The sequence below is a fragment of the Staurois parvus genome, unplaced genomic scaffold (assembly GCF_062004578.1).
Source record: "Staurois parvus isolate SC_StPar_1 unplaced genomic scaffold, SC_StPar_1.0 ptg000144l, whole genome shotgun sequence".
NCBI classification, from domain to species: Eukaryota; Metazoa; Chordata; class Amphibia; order Anura; family Ranidae; genus Staurois; species Staurois parvus.
Window position 1 is genome coordinate 1,449,417 of NW_028317940.1, and position 19,793 is coordinate 1,469,209.

Consider the following 19,793-nt stretch of genomic DNA (forward strand, 5'->3'; position numbering starts at 1 on the left):
CCCGCTTACCCCACGGGGCCACTATCCGTACCACCCTGCTGGGGCCGCCATCCTCTTCACAGCTGGCTCTCCTGGTACCTACATACATCCCCGGAGGCCTCCTCGGCCGCTGGTGGCCCGCTCAGAGGTCGTGACCTGGCCCGGGACTGTTTCAAGTCCATCCCCACCATCAGGGGCCCTGGTGAAAGCACAGCCCGGGCTTAGACCCCACGCTCTGGGTAGGTCTACCAGCTGGCAGACGGAGGGCTCCGCCTGGCGGATCCTAACAACAAGTATAAATTTGCACCATTTTTCATTTGTTGGGATTAAACCCTTGTTCCCAATCAACCTGGGAGCAAAGTATCTTGCCAGCGTGGCCCACTGCCAAAGTACCTTCCCAATGTTGAGGTGTTGAGGGCATCTGTTCTTGAATGGTTCAGCGGGGAAGGTTGCAGTCTCCTCCTTTTCCTGTCCAGCCAGGCAACTTGCTTGGATAAAAGTATAAATTTGCACCATTTTTCATTTGTTAGGATTAAACCCTTCTTCCCATCAACCTGGGAGCAAAGTACCTTGCCAAGGTGGCCCCCTGGCAAGGTTCCTTCCCAATGTTGAGGGCATCTGTTCTTGAATGGTTTGGGGGGGGAGGTTGCAGTCCCCTCCTTTTCCTGTTCAGCCAGGCAACTTGATTGGATACAAGTATAAATTTGCACCATTATTCATTTGTTGGGATTAAACCCTTATTCCCATCAACCTGGGAGCAAAGTACCTTGCCCGGGTGGCCCTTCTGGCAAGGTTCCTTCCCAATGTTGAGGGCATCTGTTCTTGAATGGTTCAGGGGGGAAGGCTGCAGTCTCCTCCTTTTCCTAGGCCACATGGCTTGCAGAAATAAAGGTTTGAGTCCACCTCAAAATCTGTAACAGACCCTTACCCTAGATTGAGGCCTAGGATGGATTTTGAGGGGAACACCATGCTAAAAAACAAAGCTCTCATAGTCCATAATGGACTGATCCTCCTTAAATTCCATGCCTTGTCTAGAATAAGGGTGTGATATGGTTTTTGAGGGGCATTCCCATACCTTTTTGTTTCTGCAGGGCATGGGGCCTGGCATGCTTCAGGAGAGGCCTAGGGGCTGAAAAATGGGAGGGTAATTTGGCAGGGGGCCCAATCTGGCAGGTCACCTTGTTGAGAAGCTTCATTCCCACACCCCTGGCCAAGTGGATGTTGGGGTCTGCAAATGGTGGTGGGTTCAATTGAATCTCAAAGCCCTTTTAAGATAAGGGGGCCCCCTTGCTATCCAACCTTCCCTCCTACATGATTGAGAAAGGGAGTTCACAGTATACCTTGTTGCTCATTAACACACACACACACACACACAAAAAAAAGAATATATTAAACACAAAGACTCTCAATCAAACCTTTATTCAAGTAAAACGATGTTATAATAAACAATAAAATCCAACCATGTCACCTAGGCATACAGATCCATCAACGACATCCTGACAACCAAAACTACAACAATCCGCTTCCACAGCACTCCTGCCAGAAATGACAGCTCCCCGACCGGTTGGTGAATGTCAACAAACCAGCTGGAGATCCTGGGTGACGTCACTGACCACTCATGGCCATATGTGGTCAATGACGTCACCCAGGATCCCCAAACCAACCTGCGGAAGGATCTGTCATTTAGCAGCACTACTTTTTTTTATGTCACCATTGCTGGAGTACATCCAACTGGGGCACCAATTCACATGTGGGATCACCAATTCATGTGTAGGATCACCATTTTGCGTGTAGGATCAACAATTTATGTGTAGGATCACCATTTCCCATGTAGGGTCACCAATTCATGTGTAGGATCACCATTTCCCATGTAGGGTCACCAATTCACGTGTAGGATCACCATTTCACGTGTAGGATCAACAATTCACGTGTAGGATCACCATTTCACGTGTAGGATCAACAATTCATGCGTAGGATCACCATTTCACGTGAAGGATCAACAATTCATGCGTAGGATCACTATTTCTCATATAGGGTCACCAATTCTTGTGTAGGATCACCATTTCACGTGTAGGATCACCAATTCACGTGTAGGATCACCAATTCGCGTGTAGGATCAACAATTTGCATGTAGGATTCCCATTTCACGCGTAGGATCGCCATTTCACATGTAGGATCACCAACTCACGTGTAGGATCACCATGTCACATGTAGGATCACCAATTCAAATGTCGGATCCAGGGGCGGACTGACAACTCATGGGGCCCCCCGGGCAATAGGGGATCATGGGGTCCCTGTGTCCTTGCCCAAACTCAAAAAATCTTATGAAAAAGGTACCATGGGCATCTCATGGGGCCCCCTACTGACCCCGGGCCCTCGGACAGTCCCCGAGTTTCCAAATGGTCAGTCCGCCCCTGGTCGGATCACCATTTCACATGTAGGATCACCATTTTACGTGTAGGATCACCATTTCGTGTGTAGGATGACCAATTCGCGTGTAGGATGACCAATTCACATGTAGGATCACCAATTCGCGTGTAGGATCACCATTTCGCGTGTAGGATCACCATTTCACATGTAGGATCACCAGTTCCTGTTTAGGATCACCATTACGCGTGTAGGATCACCATTACGCGTGTAGGATCACCATTTCACATGTAGGACCGCGGTATCCCCCAAGCCTTTAATATAATTGGGTATTTTTAAAAGTTGCCCTTTATCTGCATCACATGACCCGCTTTGCTCCGAGGGGGACATTTGTTACCCCATGGCCACCTACGCCCGCCATCTTTGTTTTTTCACCTAATGCTTGCAAGTTGTCCTTAAAGAAGGCAAAACATACGAGAGTCAGCTCCCATAGACCACAATGGGTTTCGGGTGCTAGGTCTGGGATCTGCAGATCCTCCCATGAACTGAACCCAAGCCAGTCCCACCCATCACTCCTTCCTTGTGCGGGATCTTCCATGTATAGCAAGGTCAGATGTCCGTGCCTAACGTTTTCCACATTTGGGGGGTGGGGCATTATGGATTCTCCCCGGTGTGAGACTTCTGATGCAAGATAAGTGTTGATTTCAATCCAAAACATTCCCCACATTCGGGACAGGGAAACATCTTTTCCTGCGCGTGCCGCATCTGATGTGCGGTGAGATTGGACTTCTGTGAGAAACTTTTTCCGCACTCGTGACACGAATATGGCCTCTCCCCCGTGTGCATTCTCTGATGTGTGTAAATGTGGGACTTCTTTGAGAAACATTTCCCGCACTCTGGACAGGAATACGGCTTCTCCCCCGTGTGAGATCTCTGGTGTGCAACAAGGTCTGATTTACATGGAAAACATTTCCCGCATTCGGGGCAGGAATAGACCTTTTCACCCGTGTGCAATCTCTGGTGTCTGACAAGGCAAGACTTCTGTAAAAAACATTTCCCACACTCGGGGCAGGAATACGGCTTCTCCCCCGCGTGAGATTTTTGGTGTATAGAAAGTTCTGATTTGTGTGAAAAACTTTTCCCACACTCAGGGCAGGGATACGGCTTGTCCTCCCTGTGAGATCTTTGATGTATATCGAGGTATGGTTTGTGTTTATAAGATTTATTGCACTCGGAGCAGGTGTAGGGCTTTTCCTCTGTGTGAGATCTTTGATGTATGATGAGGTCTGATTTCTGTATGAAACATTTTCCGCACTCTGAGCAGGAATGTGGCTTCTCACCCGTGTGCAATCTCTGATGTCTGACAAGAAAGGACTTGTGTGAGAAACATTTCCCGCAATCGGGACAGCAAAACGGCTTCTCCCCCTGGTGAGATGTGTAATGCATGTTAAGTTCTGCTTTATCAAGGAAACATTTCCCGCACTCAGAGCAGGAAAAAAGTTTCTCCCCCGTGTGAGATCTCTGATGTACAGAAAAACTTAATTCAGAACTGAAACTTTCCCCGCACTCAGGATAGGAAAATTCCTTCTCCCCTTGAATTCCGGCCCCATCCCCCGCAGTAGGAGGTTGGTAAAGGTCCAAGGGATTCCATGGTCCATCCACACCGTGAAGTCCACCATTGATAGTGGAGCTCATTGTCTTTTCTCCGACACAATCTCCTGGGATGTCCTCATCTGCCATTTTACAGACTATAAACACAGTGGGAGGATCCTTTGAGGGTTCCTCAAGGGTGTGTCCTGAAAGAAAAGACATGATGGGGTTAGTCAGTCGATGGGATTTGTGTCCTCCTCCCAGATCACTTCTCCATTTATATGGTCTTGTCAGAAGGGAAGGGACAAAGAGGGACATGGAGATGTATGCTTTTAACACAAGCCCCTGATGACGTCATTTGGGACGAAACTGGTAGGGCGGACCCGGATACACGCTACTGAGCAAGGGCAAGGGAACGGCGGGCTTCTTGGAAGTTGGGATTCCATGTTGCTGTACCATGTGATATAACATGTTACCTCTGGACGTTTGTAGGTGCTTAGACTTAAAGTGTGTCTGTAGATGCAGCAAAGCATGCTTGTTCTACTCACTGGGGAACCTAAGGAGTTAATCCTCTGCATTGTGCAAAATGTTGTTAGATCCTGTCTTCTCTGATCCTCCCCTTCTTCCAGTGCCCCCTTTTACCTCCTGATAAGACATACCGTGTGAAGACACTCTGCACATGCTCAGTTTGGTGTGTATTGCTACAGAGGTTTTTTTTTTTCTTTTCTTGGGATAGCGCATGTGATCAGCACAGGGCCAATCAGCACTGTCCAGATAGAGGGCCAGGGGTCCTGCATCTTCCTAGAGCAAAATGAAAACTCCTCCTACAAGCTTTAACCAGTGCTCTGCTGGACACTGATAGAAGTCACAAGACTGCTCTAACTGTTGATGAGAAAAAGGGATTTAGCAGTTTATATTTACTAAAATAATTGCATTTCCATGTTGTGTGTACTGTGGGAGACCAGATATAGTGAATGCGGGGTCCGGGAAGAGCGGATATAGTGAATGCGGGGTCCGGGGAGAGCGGATATAGTGAATGCGGGGTCCGGGGGGAGAGCGGATATAGTGACTGCGGGGTCCGGGGGGAGAGCGGATATAGTGAATGCGGGGTCCGGGGGGAGAGCGGATATAGTGAATGCGGGGTCCGGGGAGAGCGGATATAGTGAATGCGGGGTCCGGGGAGAGCGGATATAGTGAATGCGGGGTCCGGGGAGAGCGGATATAGTGAATGGGGGGTCCGGGGAGAGCGGATATAGTGAATGGGGGGTCCGGGGAGAGCGGATATAGTGAATGCGGGGACCGGGGAGAGCGGATATAGTGAATGCAGGGTCCGGGGAGAGCGGATATAGTGAATGCGGGGTCCGGGGAGAGCGGATAGTGAATGCGGGGTCCGGGGAGAGCGGATACAGTGAATGCGGGGTCCGGGGAGAGTGGATACAGTGAATGCGTGGTCCGGGGAGAGCGGATACAGTGAATACGGGGTCCGGGGACAGCGGATAAAGGGAATGCGGGGTCCGGGGAGAGTGGATATAGTGAATGCGGGGTCCGGGGAGAGCGGATACAGTGAATACGGGGTCCGGGGACAGCGGATAAAGGGAATGCGGGGTCCGGGGAGAGTGGATATAGTGAATGCGGGGTCCGGGGAGAGCGGATATAGTGAATGCGGGGTCCGGGGAGAGCGGATATAGTGAATGCGGGGTCCGGGGAGAGCGGATATAGTGAATGCAGGGTCCGGGGAGAGCGGATATAGTGAATGCGGATCCGAGGAGAGCCATTTTGCTGTTAACAAGCATTGGAGGTAAGGCCTACAGCTACACCACCCTGAATGTGCCTGATCTCGGGAGCTCAGCAGGTTTGGGCAGAGGAGTCCCTAGGGTTGGTGTCACCTGGTGCGGTGACACATGGTGTCACCCCTCCAGAGAGGAAGGAGCGGTAAAATGAGTATCCTGTGAACATATGTATCCCCTGAAGCAACTGCGCATGTGCCGGTTTCAGGCCGAAGAAACTGATCTCCGACTTTAGCACAGAGCCGGCGATCGGCTTCTTCGACCTGAAACCGGCACATGCGCAGTTGCTTCAGGGGATACTCACTTAACCGCTACACCGGGGCGGGGCAACTGTCACTGTGCTGGCATCCTGCTCCTGCGCTCCATGATGGTGTCACCCGATGCGGCCCGCACCCCTCTAGGGACGCCACTGGGGTCGGGCCTGGTTGGTACGTGGAATGGGGAAGATCTTGGTGATTCATGGGATTATTTTTCGGTTTTGGTTTTTGAGCGCCGCACTGGTTACATCAATCACGTCGGGTTGGCTCCAAGGAGGGAATAAACTGTAGAAGCGTTATGTTGAAGAAAGAGTATAAAACGTTTCAGGAGACGAGCAACACTAACGCGTTTTGGTCAAACAACACCTTACTCTTAAGTTCACTTGTTATACAGGAGTACCTCGGTTTATGAACGCCTCGGGTAACGTAGTTTTCGGTTTACGAATGAAAATCACGCAAATTTTTTTCGCAATATGAAATGTATGTCGGAGCCGATTTTTACTTTTTTTTTCTTCACTATCACTCACAGGGTTAGCTGTCACTTTCCCCAGAGCTAAAGGAAACTTTTTTCTTTTAAGACAGTAAAAGGAAACATTGTTTCTTTTAGGGTAAATAAACTAAAAGGAAACTTTCTCTTTTAGCTGGGTGGGAGTGACAGCTGATTCTCTGAGCTATAGTGAAGAAAACAAAAATCGGTAATTACATTTAAAAACTGGCACCATAATAAATAAAAAAACGGCGAGGGGTCCCCCCTCCCATCCATATTTTGAGGGGAACCCCCACGCCAACATTTAAAAAAAAAATCCATACCAGACCCTTATTTAAACGTGCAGCCCAGCAGATCAGGAAACGAGCGAGCGCCCCCCCCTCCTGAATCATACCAGGCCACATGCCCTCAACATGGGGGGTGCTTTGGGGCAGGGGGGGCTCCCCCCCAATTCACCTTATCCCCATGTTGATGGGGACAAGGGCCTCTTCCCCACAACCCTGGGCTGTGGTTGTGGGGGTCTGTGGGCACAGGGCTTATCGGAATCTGGAAACCCCCGTTAACAAGGGGGCCCCCAGATCCCCCCCATGTGAATGAGTATGGGGTACATAGTACCCCTACTCATTCAGAAAAAACAAGAAGTGCAGTGTGTAAAAAGACAGGACACAGTCTTTGACAAGTCCTTTATGAAAAGAAAAAACTAAAAGAATAACCCCCGCAGTAGATCCAACATCAATCACGATGCCCGCCATCACCGCCGCTGCCGCCACTGACCCGAAAAAAGAATTTTAAAAAAGGCTCCGCTCCCGACGATCTGCTCCAGCCCGACACCTCTATTGACACTTTGACGCAAGCTATAGTTCAGTTGGCAGAGGCTCAAACTACTCTACAGCAAACATTCCGTGGAATTCAGAAAGGACAAGCGATGGAAGCCCATGCCGATAGGCAACAGTCATTTATTTGCTCATTGCCCAAATGAAGAGAACCTGACAGACCTTACAGCACAGTGGTGAGAGCATTAACTAATTGCCGACCACAGATAGCCGAATGACGGCTGCACTGCGGCCGGCCAGTTCTGGGTGGACGTCATATGACGTCCTCCCAGAACGCGCTCTCCTGCGTGCCCCCCGGGGCGCGCACCTGGCGATCTCCGTGATCGCTGTGTCCTACGGACACAGCTGATCACGTGACGTGGTAAAAGGCCAATCACAGCGGCCTTTTACCACGTGATCCAATGACACGCTGATCACCGGGAAAATGCAAATGCCAGTTCTCGGCTGCACTTTCCTCACGCTGTCAGATCGTGAGGAAAGTACTGCCGAAAACCGGCAGTTGTCAGAGCGGGGATCGGCACCGATCATCAGGGTCACTGATCATCAGTGCCGTGATGATCGGTGCCCAGCAGTGCCACACACAAGTTCCGCCCACCTGTGCCCAGCAGTGCGCCCACCTGTGCCCTGCAATGCACCCACCTGTGCCCAGCAGTGCGCCCACCTGTGCCCAGCAGTGCGCCCACCTGTGCCACCCAGCAGTGTCACCACCTGTGCCCAGAAGTGCCACCTACCTGTGCCCAGTAGTGCCACCCACCTGTGCCCACCCACCTGTGCCACCCACCAGTGCCCATCAGTGCAGCCCAGCAGTGCTGCCAGTCAGTGCCACCAGTCAGTGCCCAGCGGTTGTGCCAGTCAGTGATGTCAGTCAGTGCTACCTATCAGTGCTGTCTATCAGTACCCATTATCAGTGCCACCAATTAGTGCCGCATATCAGTTCCACCTATCCGTGACACCTCATTAGTGCTGCCTACCAGTGCCGCCTATCCGTGCCACCTCATTAGTGCCGCCTATCAGTGCCGCCTATCAGTGCCCATCAGTGCCGCCTCATCAACGCACATCAGTGAAGGAGAAAAATTACCTGTTTGAAAAATTTTATAATAGAAAGAAAAAAAACCAGCAGCGATTAAATACCACCAAAAGAAATCTCTATTTGTGAGAAAAAAATGATAAAAATTTCATATGGGTACAATCTTGCATGACCGCACAATTGTCAATCAAAGTGCGACAGCGCTGAAAGATGAAAATTTGCCTGGTAAATAAGGGGGTATAAGTGCCCGGTAGGCAAGTGGTTAAAGAAGCTGTCTCTTGGAAAGTCGCCGGAAAACCTTCAGAGGGCCCTGGTGAAGGAGCAAACCGGATGCCCAACTGAAGTAGTGAGCTCCATAAAAAAAATGACAGCAGCGGAAGTCCAAACCTTTGCAGAAGGCTCCTGTTGTTGCCTCCGAACGACCCAGTGCCCCGTTTACTTTGGTACATACGGCCCAGCAGCAGAGGGTCAATGCACACCAGATGCTCAGTACTCAAAGGAGACTCAAACCAGATCAGAATTTCCGCAAGAAAGTAGTGCGGATTCAGGCCACCAAACAAACTCGCATCCCCACCACCCCCAAGCTTCCAGGCAAGCTGGTGGGACCTGCTCCTGACGTTTCCATCCAAGTAGAGGGAATCTACACTAAGACCCTTTTGGATACTAGAGCTCAAGTGACCCTTCTCTACTGAGACTTCTATGACAGGCAACTCAAGCACCTGCCTTTGCAGAAGTTGGAAGAGCTGGAGATATGGGGCATCGGAACTCAGAACTTCCCTTATGACGGTTATTTATCTGTCAGGCTGACTTTCAATCCCTCGGTGGCTGGGAAAACTGAGACTTTTGACACGTTAGCAGTGGTCTGTCTTCGCCCATCAGGGGTCGGTACGAGTTCCCTCATCATAGGAACCAATACTGATCTGGTCAGAAGTCTGTTGAGGCCTGTTGTTCTGGAGTCAGACACTTCAACTACAAGTGTGCACCCCATGTTGAGACAGGCCTACCAGCGCCTGGTACAAGAACAGAAGGATCCAGCTGAAGGAGTGGGGAAGATCTGGCGTTTGGACCGAAGGGAGAAGGTGTTGCGGCCTGGTGAAGGGGCTTGTTTACAAGCGTCCGTCAAGTTGAACCGGAAGCAACCAGGCCCTTTCATCGTCGTCGAAGCAGATGGCCAGAGAAAAGGTTTGGGAGTAGAGATAATTCCTGAAGTTGTTTCAACTAAAGCGTTACAAAGAAATCATGGAAAAATCTCAGTGCCTGCAACATAACAGCCTTGCCTGTGAAGATGCCGGCTCGGATGTTGTTGGGACAAGTTAACCCAGCCACCCCAGTCTCACTATCTGATTTGGTGGGGGAAGAGAAGGATGGGATCACTATCTGATTTGGTGGAGGAAGAGAAAGATGGGATCTCTGTCAAAGAATTCTATCTGAAAAATACTCCCCTTCCACCTGAATGGAAGAAAAGGGCCAAGGCTCAGCTTCAGAGATGGAAGGTCGCATTCTCCAAGAGTGAATTTGATGTGGGATGTGCAAAAAGTGCCAAACACCGAATCCGTCTTAAGGAGGATAAGCCGTTCAGAGAGAGAGTTTGACGGATTCCTTTAGGGGACTTGGAAGACCTGTGTGAGCAACTGGCCGAGTTGAAAGGGGCAGGTATCATCCGAGAGTCCCGGAGTCCATATGCTTCTCCAATAGTGGTGGTACGGAAGAAGAATGGGGCATTGAGGCTGTGTATTGATTTTCGGACGCTGAACAGGAGGACCATTCCTGACCAATACACCACCCCAAGAATAGAAGACGCCTTGCAGAGTCTATCAGGAGCCAAGTGCTTTAGCGTGTTGGATTTGAAGAGTGGATACTACCAAATTCCCATGCACCCTGAAGACCAGGAGAAGACCGCTTTCATTACCTCGGTGGGGTTCTTTGAATTCAACCGCATGCCACAAGGCCTGTCCTGTGCCCCAGCTACTTTCCAGAGGTTAATGGAGAAGATGGTGGGCGACATGAACCTGATAGAGGTATTGGTGTACCTAGATGATATCATTGTCTTCGGCAAGACTCTGGAGGAGCACAAAGAGCGTCTAGAGAAGGTACTGAAGAGACTCCATGATGAGGGGTTGAAGTTATCCCTGGAGAAGTGCCAGTTCTATCAACCCTCGGTTAACTACCTTGGCCACATTATGTCTTCTGATGAAGTGGCCACCGACCCCCAGAAGCTGGAGGCCGTCACTTCCTGGCCAAGGCCTACTAATGTGACCGAGCTTAGGTAATTTCTGGGATTCTGTTCCTACCACAGATTTGTCGAGGGATTCACTAAAATAGCTCGTTCACTCAACGAACTACTGAAGAGCGAAGAGGAAGACGATGACCCAGATCTGACTAAACCTGTCCGATCAGCTGGAGGTCCTAGGAAACCCAGAGAGTCCATTCAAGAACAGTGGACTGCTCAGTGTGAAGAGGCTTTAAGACAGCTGAAGTGGAGTCTAACCACTGCTCCAGTTCTAGCCTATGCAGACCCAACCAAGCCATACGAGCTGCATGTTGATGATAGCAGAGACGGGTTAAGCGGGGTGCTGTATCAAGAGCATGATGGGCACCTTCGGCCTGTTGCCTATGTGAGTCGGAGCTTGGCACTCACTGAAAAGAACTATTCCATGCACAAGCTCGAATTTCTGGCTCTAAAGTGGGCAGTAGTGCATAAGCTGAGAGATTACTTGTAAGGGGCTGAATTCATGATTAAAATCGACAATAACCCTCTTACCTATATCCTCACTACGGTGAAGTTAGATGCCACAGATCACAGATGGCTGGCTTCCCTATCTGAATTCACTCTGTCTGAAATATCGACCGGGAGTTGGAAACAAAGATGCGGATACGTTGTCAAGAAGGCCCCATTGTTCTAGGAACTATCCTGAAGAGTGAGCTCAGCTGACTCCTAAAGGATTACAAGCCTTATGTCAAGGAGCAGAACACTAAGCTGGAGGAGGATCCAGGGCCAAAGACATTGGAGTGTCAGCCGCTAGTGTTCCCAGATGTTACTGCAACATCACCTAAGTTTTGGATGATGGCCTGCCAAAACTCTCCAAGAAAGACTTGCGAAGGGATCAGTTGGAAGACCCTCTCTGTAGCTTGGCAATGAAAGCCTTGGAGAGCCAACGCCCTGACTTGCTCCTCACTGACTCCCTTAAGGAAGCCGGCTACTACACCGAGAGTGGGATTGGTTGCAGTTGCATCAAGGGGTGGTCTATCGAAGGGGCCCCTCTGGTGATCCCGAAGAAAGATGGCAGTTGTTCCTGCCAGAAAAACACAGAGAGACAGTATTAACTGCCTTGCACGATAGTCATGGCCACTTAGGACCCGACAGGACCTTCCACCTGGTAAGGGACAGATTCTACTGGCCCTGCATGCGGGCTGAAGTTGAGGGTTACTGTCACTCCTGCATTAGGTGTATCCAAAGGAAGACTTTGCTTCTCCGAGCTGCCCCAATGGGTCACCTTCAGAGTCAGGAACTAATGGAGCTGGTATACATTGATTTTCTGAGCTTGGAGCCTGATTTGAGTGGACAGGGAAATATCCTAGTAGTAACTGATCACTTCACTAGGTATGCCCAGGCTTCTCCCACGAGAAACCAACAAGCATCCACGGTGGCCAATATCTTGGTGGAGAATTTCTTTGTACACTATGGTCTACCTCAACGCATCCATTCTAATCAAGGGAAAGACTTTGAAAGCAGCCTCATCAAGAAACTGTTAGACCTATTGGGCATCAAGAAGTCTAGAACCACTACATACCATCCTCAGGAAGATCCACAACCAGAGAGATTCAACAGAACCCTCTTGCAGTACTGGAGCAAGCACATAACAGCTATTGTGCATGCTTATAAAAGCACCACAAACAATGCCACAGGATACTCTCCCTATCGTCTGATGTTCGGGCGGGAGGCCTAGCTGCTGTAGATTTGGCTTTCAGCGCATCCATAGACCAAATCTCTGCAACCTCGCACAGAGGATGTGGACCTCCTGCGGAAAAGTCTGTTTGGCTGTGGTTGTCTCAGATGCCTGAATCTGCTATCCCTCCTTTTCCTTCCACGGTGACCAACACCATGATACTCAGGCCAGAAGCTCCTGAATTTGTGCCTCAGAGTCCACTAATTGAAGAGCTGGAAGACTCTCAGTCCTCTTTGCTGACAGTAGACCCTGCAAACTTCCCATCCTTCATTGAAGAGGAAGTTAGGGATGAAGCTAAAATGCAGGAAGAAGAGAAGGTTGTGGATGAAGAAGAGACCAGTGTGCTTGCAACCCCAGAGCCTAAAGAATAGCGAGAGCATAGGGTTATTCACCCGCCAAAGAGACTAACATATGATACTTTGGGTGAGAGCTCTGAAGAGGTCGTTTTCACTGCGAAAAGGACTCTTGAAGCACCTGATCCTTTCACCGCAGATTTGGTGGTCAAAAATCCTGACTCACCCCTTGACACAACTGGCTGGGCCATTCCAATTAAGGTGGTTTGTAGGCTACTAACTGGTGGTAGGTTGCCCTGCTAAGATTTTATGAGAATGTAAATTGTTTGGTTTCCTGTGTGTACTAACTTGTTTTTTCTCTGTGTGCATATATCAAGCATGTACCGGGGCAAGGATTGTTACTGCCTTTGGAGGACCAAAGGTTCTTTGGTGGGGGGAGTGTGTAGCGGAGGAAATTAATCCTATCTGTGCCGGCTGTAACCTGCTTCCCTCTCCTCTCTGGTTTCAGTAATCTGCTCCCTCTGCAGCCTCATTGGCAGAGAGAGAGCCAATCAGAAATTCCACTAAAGGAGCCAATGACAGGGACTTTCTCAAACAGGAGGTGCAGCTGCAAAGCATTGTGGAATATACAGTCTTGAACAGAAATGGCCTGATAGGCTTATGTGAGGAATGGAACTACAGAGACCAGCATGCTTAGTGAGAGCAGAGTAAAGGACTCCATCTCGTTTTTCCTGAGGGGAGGCAGTCTGCATGTGGCATGGAACAGTCTGGATCTAGCAAAGAAGTGCTTAGGGTCAGTTCACTGCATGTTTAGTTATCTGCATCAGTCAGGGGAATATCCAAACTGAGAGATGTGGGCCTACAGTACAGTGCCTACACCAAAGTGCTCATCGTGAGGTGACCAGAGGAGCCTGTCATTTCCAGGACGATCGTTTGGGCCTTAGTCACAGGATCTGGTGAGAGGGATTTTGCCCACTGGCAGATGACAGGAACACTGCACACAGAGACATTACACTTCGCCCATACTCACCAGGCACTGGGTTGTGTAGATGGCCGTTCTAAACAGACACCGTATTTGCTTTGCTATACAAATCCTGCCACGGGATTACCATAGGAGTGTAAGTGCACCAACGAACGTGGCTAGCTGAAGACCCCAACATTCATCCTGTTACCAAGAGACTGAAGTTACTGGTGCCATACGGGCACGCGCATGCGTATTCAGGCCTCTATATTGCATGGTGTGTGAGGGAATAGCTTTACCTTGGAAAGTAGCTATTAAGCATCAGTTGGGTACAGTGTTTGCCTATTGGGCTTGTGGTGTCGGGGGTTAGAAGGGAGAAGTCTGACACAACAGAGAGTCATTCTTCTGCTCTCCTCCTGCTTGAGCATCATAGAGCCAAATTTATGTAAGGGGGTTTAGACCCATTTCGAGATCGACATTTAAGTGTTTGCCTCTGCTCTTGGGGTTATTCATGGTTGGGGTTCTTGGGGTTGAGAGGCAGAGTGGCGGAGTGAACAAACTTAAGCAGCCCCTTCGGGGGGATCGCTACAGTTGTCACTACTAAAATACCGCATGACTTGATCAAATAACGCATGCAGCATTTTAGTAGCATTTACTGTTTTTCTGACCTTCGGAACGGATTAATTGGTTTTCAATGCATTCCTATGGGAAACGGCGTTTCGGATTACAAATTTTCCGCTACACGAAAAGTCCTGCAGAACAATTTAAATTCATAAACCGAGGTATTACTGTAAGTCTAATATCAGCTTATTATTGGCTGATATCACTCTGCTCCCGCCTACTCTCGACCAATCAGTGAGCAGTAACAGAGCAGAGATGAGAGAAGAATATATTCTGGTCACCTGTGCTGATCTCTGTAGGAGTGTCCTCCTCTATGAATGTCCTCCTCATTCCAGCCTCCTCCGTATATTGCTCATCATCCCACACATACGTCTCTTCTACTTCACCCTCAACTTTCATGTTCATCAGATCTTCACCCTAAACCAACAGAATGGCAGAAAATAACATCTGTAACATAGAAGGATTTATGATGGGAGATCACATAGAACATCTCATCTTGTAGAGTGTTCCACCACTTTATGTTCCCGACCCTCAACTCCACCTACCTGATGATGGTGAGGGATGGTGTGATCTTCCTGTGTGGAATCCCGGGAATACAGAGGACGGGAACATCTCTCTGGTGGGTTCCCATGACTGGATCCATCTACCTGATGATGGTGAGGCTTGGTGTGACCTTCCTGTGTGGAATCCCGGGAATACAGAGGACGGGGACATCTCTCTGGTGGGTTCCTGGTATTAAGTGGCTCCATCATATCCTTGTGTCCTTCTAAAAACTCCTCCATCACATCATACTCCTCATCCTCCTCTTTATACTCTTCTTTAATAACAATATTATAATCCCTGAAGTTTCCACTCTAAAAATGTATAATACATTAATTGTAGAAAAAAAGCTTATGTATAAGTCATAACTACCAATAAGAATCACTCATCTACCTGATGATGGTGATGATTCATCACTCCATACTCCTCGTCCTCCTCTTTGTACTCTTCTTTAATAACAAGGTTATAATGCCCAGGGTTTCCATTCTGGATATAAAATAAAACAAGAATTATAACAAGCACACTTATGTACAAACCATAACTACCAATAATTGTTCATTATTTACCTCATCAGGTTGTGCATAGTTGTGATCTTCCTGTGTGGAATCCCGGGAATCCAAAGGACATCTCTCTGGTGGGTTCCCATGACTGGATCGATCTACCTGATGATGGTGAGGGATGGTGTGACCTTCCTGTGTGGAATCCCGGGAATCCAGAGGACGGAGACATCTCTCTGGTGGGTTCCCATGACTGGATCCATCTACCTGATGATGGTGAGGGATGGTGTGACCTTCCTGTGTGGAATCCCAGGAATACAGAGGACGGGGACATCTCTCTGGTGGGTTCCCATGACTGGATCCATCTACCTGATGATGGTGAGGGATGGTGTGACCTTCCTGTGTGGAATCCTGGGAATACAGAGGACGAGGACATCTCTCTGGTGGGTTCCCATGACTGGATCCATCTGTAGGAAACACACACTGACTGAATCCATTGTTTCTATGTGTTTATCAGCTGATGGGGGATCTAGGTGGAGCCTCCGTACTGCTCTCTCCTTTCCAATAAAGTCTCCTCTTACCCGGTGATGTGAGGGGCGGCTGATTGTCCATCATGACGTCCTTGTAGAGGTCCTTGTGTCCTTCTAAGTACTCCCACTCCTCCATGGAGAAATAGACAGCGACACCCTGACACCTTATAGGAACCTGACACACACAATGATACAGTCACCATCCAGACACATCCCTTGTCTGTTACTGGAGAATGTCCCAGAATTCCCGGCACCGCTCACCTCTCCTGTCAGCAGCTCCATCATCTTCTTGGTGACTTCCAGAATCTTCTCCATGTTGTGTCTCTCAGGGTTTAGGGAGTCACATGGAGGCACTGTGATGGTCATATGATCACCTGACTTCAGAGGAGGAAATCTCTGTATTGGGGAACCAATAGGAACATCATGTTAGACTCCCAGAATCCTCCGCACCTCTCCGGTCAGGTCTGTGTTTTATTAATAGAGATAGGAGTGATGTCATGTGACCTCCCAGAATCCTCCTCACCTCTCCGGTCAGGTCGGTGTTTTATTAATAGAGATAGGAGTGATGTCATGTGACCTCCCAGAATCCTCCTCACCTCTCCAGTCAGGTCTGTCTTTTATTAATAGAGATGAGTGATGTCATGTGACTTCCCAGAATCCTCCTCACCTCTCTGGTCAGGTCTGTGTGATGTCATGTGACCTCCTAGAATCCTCCTCACCTCTCCGGTCAGGTCTGTGGTTTATTAATAGAGATGAGAGTGATGTCATGTGACCTCCCAGAATCCTCCTCACCTCTCCGGTCAGCAGGTAGATGATCTCCAGGGTGAGGTTTAGTACCCTCTCAGTCATGTGACTCCGGTCCTCCTCCATCCTCAGTGATGTGGTCATGTGATCTATGCTGGTTTTTCTGTAGATGGATAGTGGAGAATTATCTGGACTGTAATGGGGGTACAATATTAAGATGAGGCTTTTCGTATTTTGGCTGTGGAATTAGCTTTAGGTACAGACAGCTGCTCTCTAATCTACTATTATTTGACTTCTTTCAGTAAGAACGGCTCACTATAAGTGCAGGAGGGGGGTGTGAGATCATTTATGGTGTGTTTGTGTTGTATCCGCTGATAGAGAGTGGACAGGGAGAGCTCAAGGTGGATACCTGGGATTCACGTTCCAAGATCTCTAAGAACGTTTGAAAACATTAGCACACCTTAAAATTGGATGAATAATGCCCTCCACTGGCTTCCATTCAGTGTCCTCCACCCCTCTCTGCCAATCCCTCCACTGGCTTCCATTCAGTTTCCTCCACCCCTCTCTGCCAATCCCTCCACTGGGCTCCATTCAGTGTACTCCACCCCTTTCTGCCAATCCCTCCACTGGCTTCCATTCAGTGTCCTCCACCCCTCGCTGCCAATCCCTCCACTGGTCTCCATTCAGTGTCCTCCACCAATCTCTGCCAATCCCTCCATTGGCCTCCATTCAGTGTCCTCCACCCTTCTCTGCCAATCCTTCCACTGGCCTCCATTCAGTGTCCTCCACCTCTCTCTGCCAATCTCTCCACTAACCTTCATTCAGTGTCCTCCACTCCTCTCTGCCAATCCCTCCATTGGCCTCCATTCAGTGTCCTCCACCCCTCTCTGCCAATCCCTCCATTGGCTCCCATTCAGTGTCCTCCACCCTTCTCTGCCAATCCTTCCACTGGCCTCCATTCAGTGTCCTCCACCCCTCTCTGCCAATCCCTCCAGTGGTCGCCATTCAGTGTCCTCCACCCCTCTCTGCCAATCCCTCCAGTGGTCTCCATTCAGTGTCCTCCACCCCTCTCTGCCAATCCCTCCACTGGCCTCCATTCAATGTCCTCCACCCCTCTCTGCCAATCCCTCCACTGACCTCCATTCAGTGTGCTCCACCCCTCTCTGCCAATCCCTCCACTGGCTTCTGACCACCCAACAAATAAAATTCTAAATATTAACAATAATATACAGTATAAATTCATCCACAACTCTTCCCTAAGCTATATTGCCAACCTTATCCCAAAACATTGCCCAAACCATCCTCTCTGCTCCTACCAAGACCTCCTGCTCTCTAGCCCCCCCGTCACCTCCTCCCATGCTCACTTCCTGGACTTATCCAGAGCCTCTCCTATCCTTTGGTACTCCCTACCCCAGTCTGTGCATCTAAATGGGCTATCTGGGATTAGACTTAACTGCTGAGTGTGCTAGCTAGGCCTAGGACTGAAATAAAATGAGCTAGCTTGGGCCTGAGCGTGATATATGAGTGGGCTAGTTGGGCCTGGGCGTGATATATGAGTGGGCTAGTTGGGCCTGGCCGTGATATATGAGTGGGCTAGTTGGGCCTGGCCGTGATATATGAGTGGGCTGGTTGGGCCTGGGCGTGATATATGAGTGGACTAGTTGGGCCTGGGCATGATATATGAGTGGACTAGTTGGGCCTGGGCGTGATATATGAGTGGGCTGGGCCTGGACGTGATATATGAGTGGGCTAGTTGGGCCTGGGCGTGATATATGAGTGGGGTGGTTGGGCCTGGGCGTGATATATGAGTGGGCTAGTTGGGCCTGGGCGTGTTATAGGAGTGGACTAGTTGGGCCTGGGCGTGATATAGGAGTGGACTAGTTGGGCCTGGGCGTGATATATGAGTGGGCTAGTTGGGCCTGGGCGTGATATATGAGTGGGCTAGTTGGGCCTGGGCGTGATATATGAGTGGGCTGGTTGGGCCTGGGCGTGATATATGAGTGGGCTAGTTGGGCCTGGGCGTGATATAGGAGTGGACTAGTTGGGCCTGGGCGTGATATATGAGTGGGCTGGCTGGGCCTGGGCGTGATATATGAGTGGGCTGGCTGGGCCTGGGCGTGATATATGAGTGGGCTAGTTGGGCCTGGGCGTGATATATGAGTGGGCTAGTTGGGCCTGGGCGTGATATATGAGTGGGCTAGTTGGACCTGGGTGTGGTATATGAGTGGGCTAGTTGGGCCTGGGCATGATATATGAGTGGGCTGGCTGGGCCTGGACGTGATATATGAGCGGACCAGTTGGGCCATAGACATATTATGGGCCAATGTTTTTGTCACCCAAAAATGATTCACATCAATGAGATGACGATGAGCACCCGGAGGAGGCTCCTGGAGGGCTTTTATGTGAGTCTGAATCTAGCCCACTCAGCTGTCATGCCCCGGCCCGGATATCCCACTCACTGAGATGGAAAATAAAAAGGTATCTGTTCACCACTAAATATTCATTCATTCATTCACCCCTTACCCCCCCCCCCCTCCATTTATTGAAACAATCACTTAAATCCCAAATAAAAGTGTTCCCTGTAGAGGAGAACTTCTCAACTCTCAACTTGAGACACTCAACACAGGTCCGGTGATGATGGAATGATAGATGAAGTCTTCAGAAACCAACTCGTCCAGTAGTGTCCATCTCCTGGTTCCCTGTGGTGTTCTTTCCTGGTGACCTCCATGTCACTACCGTGTCCCGTACCGTGTCCTATACCGTGTCCTGTACCCTGTACTGTACCATACCCCGTACCTTGCATGCCCCATACTCTGTCCCATACCGTGTCCCGTACCGTGCCCCATACCCTGTCCCGTACCGTGCCCCATACCCTGTCCCGTACCGTGCCCCATACCCTGTCCCGTACCGTGCCCCATACCCTGTCCCGTACCGTGCCCCATACCCTGTCCCGTACCGTGCCCCATAACCTGTCCCGTGCCCCGTACCCTGTCCCTTGCATACCCCATACCCTGTCCTGCACTGTGCCCCATACAGTATCCTGTACCGTGCCCCATACACTGTCCCGTACCGTGCCCCATACCATGTCCTATACCCTGTCCTGTATCGTGCCCCATACCCTGTCCCGTACCGTGCCTCATACCCTGTCCCGTACCGTGCCTCATACCCTGTCCCGTACCGTGCCTCATACCCTGTCCCGTATCCAGCCCCATACCCTGTCCCGTACCGTGCCTCATACCCTGTCCCGTACCGTGCCCCATACACTGTCCTGTACCCTGTCCCTTGCATACCCCATACCCTGTCCTGTACCTAGCCCCACACCCTGTCCCGTAC

General features: G+C 49.9%; 1 protein-coding gene across 1 annotated transcript; it reads right to left on the bottom strand.

Moving 5' to 3' along the window:
• Nucleotides 1-1,379: 1,379 nt before the first annotated feature.
• LOC149465050 (uncharacterized) lies at nt 1,380-18,899 on the bottom strand. Its single transcript, XM_089673790.1, has 8 exons — nt 16,509-18,899; nt 15,978-16,112; nt 15,775-15,891; nt 15,256-15,696; nt 15,083-15,175; nt 14,695-15,003; nt 14,431-14,566; nt 1,380-4,142 (listed from the first exon to the last, which is right to left on the bottom strand). The coding sequence occupies exons 1-8, from the start codon at nt 16,602-16,604 to the stop codon at nt 3,001-3,003; spliced, it is 2,469 nt and encodes an 822-aa protein (XP_089529916.1). The 5' UTR covers nt 16,605-18,899; the 3' UTR covers nt 1,380-3,000.
• Between the last annotated feature and the right edge of the window lie 894 nt (nt 18,900-19,793).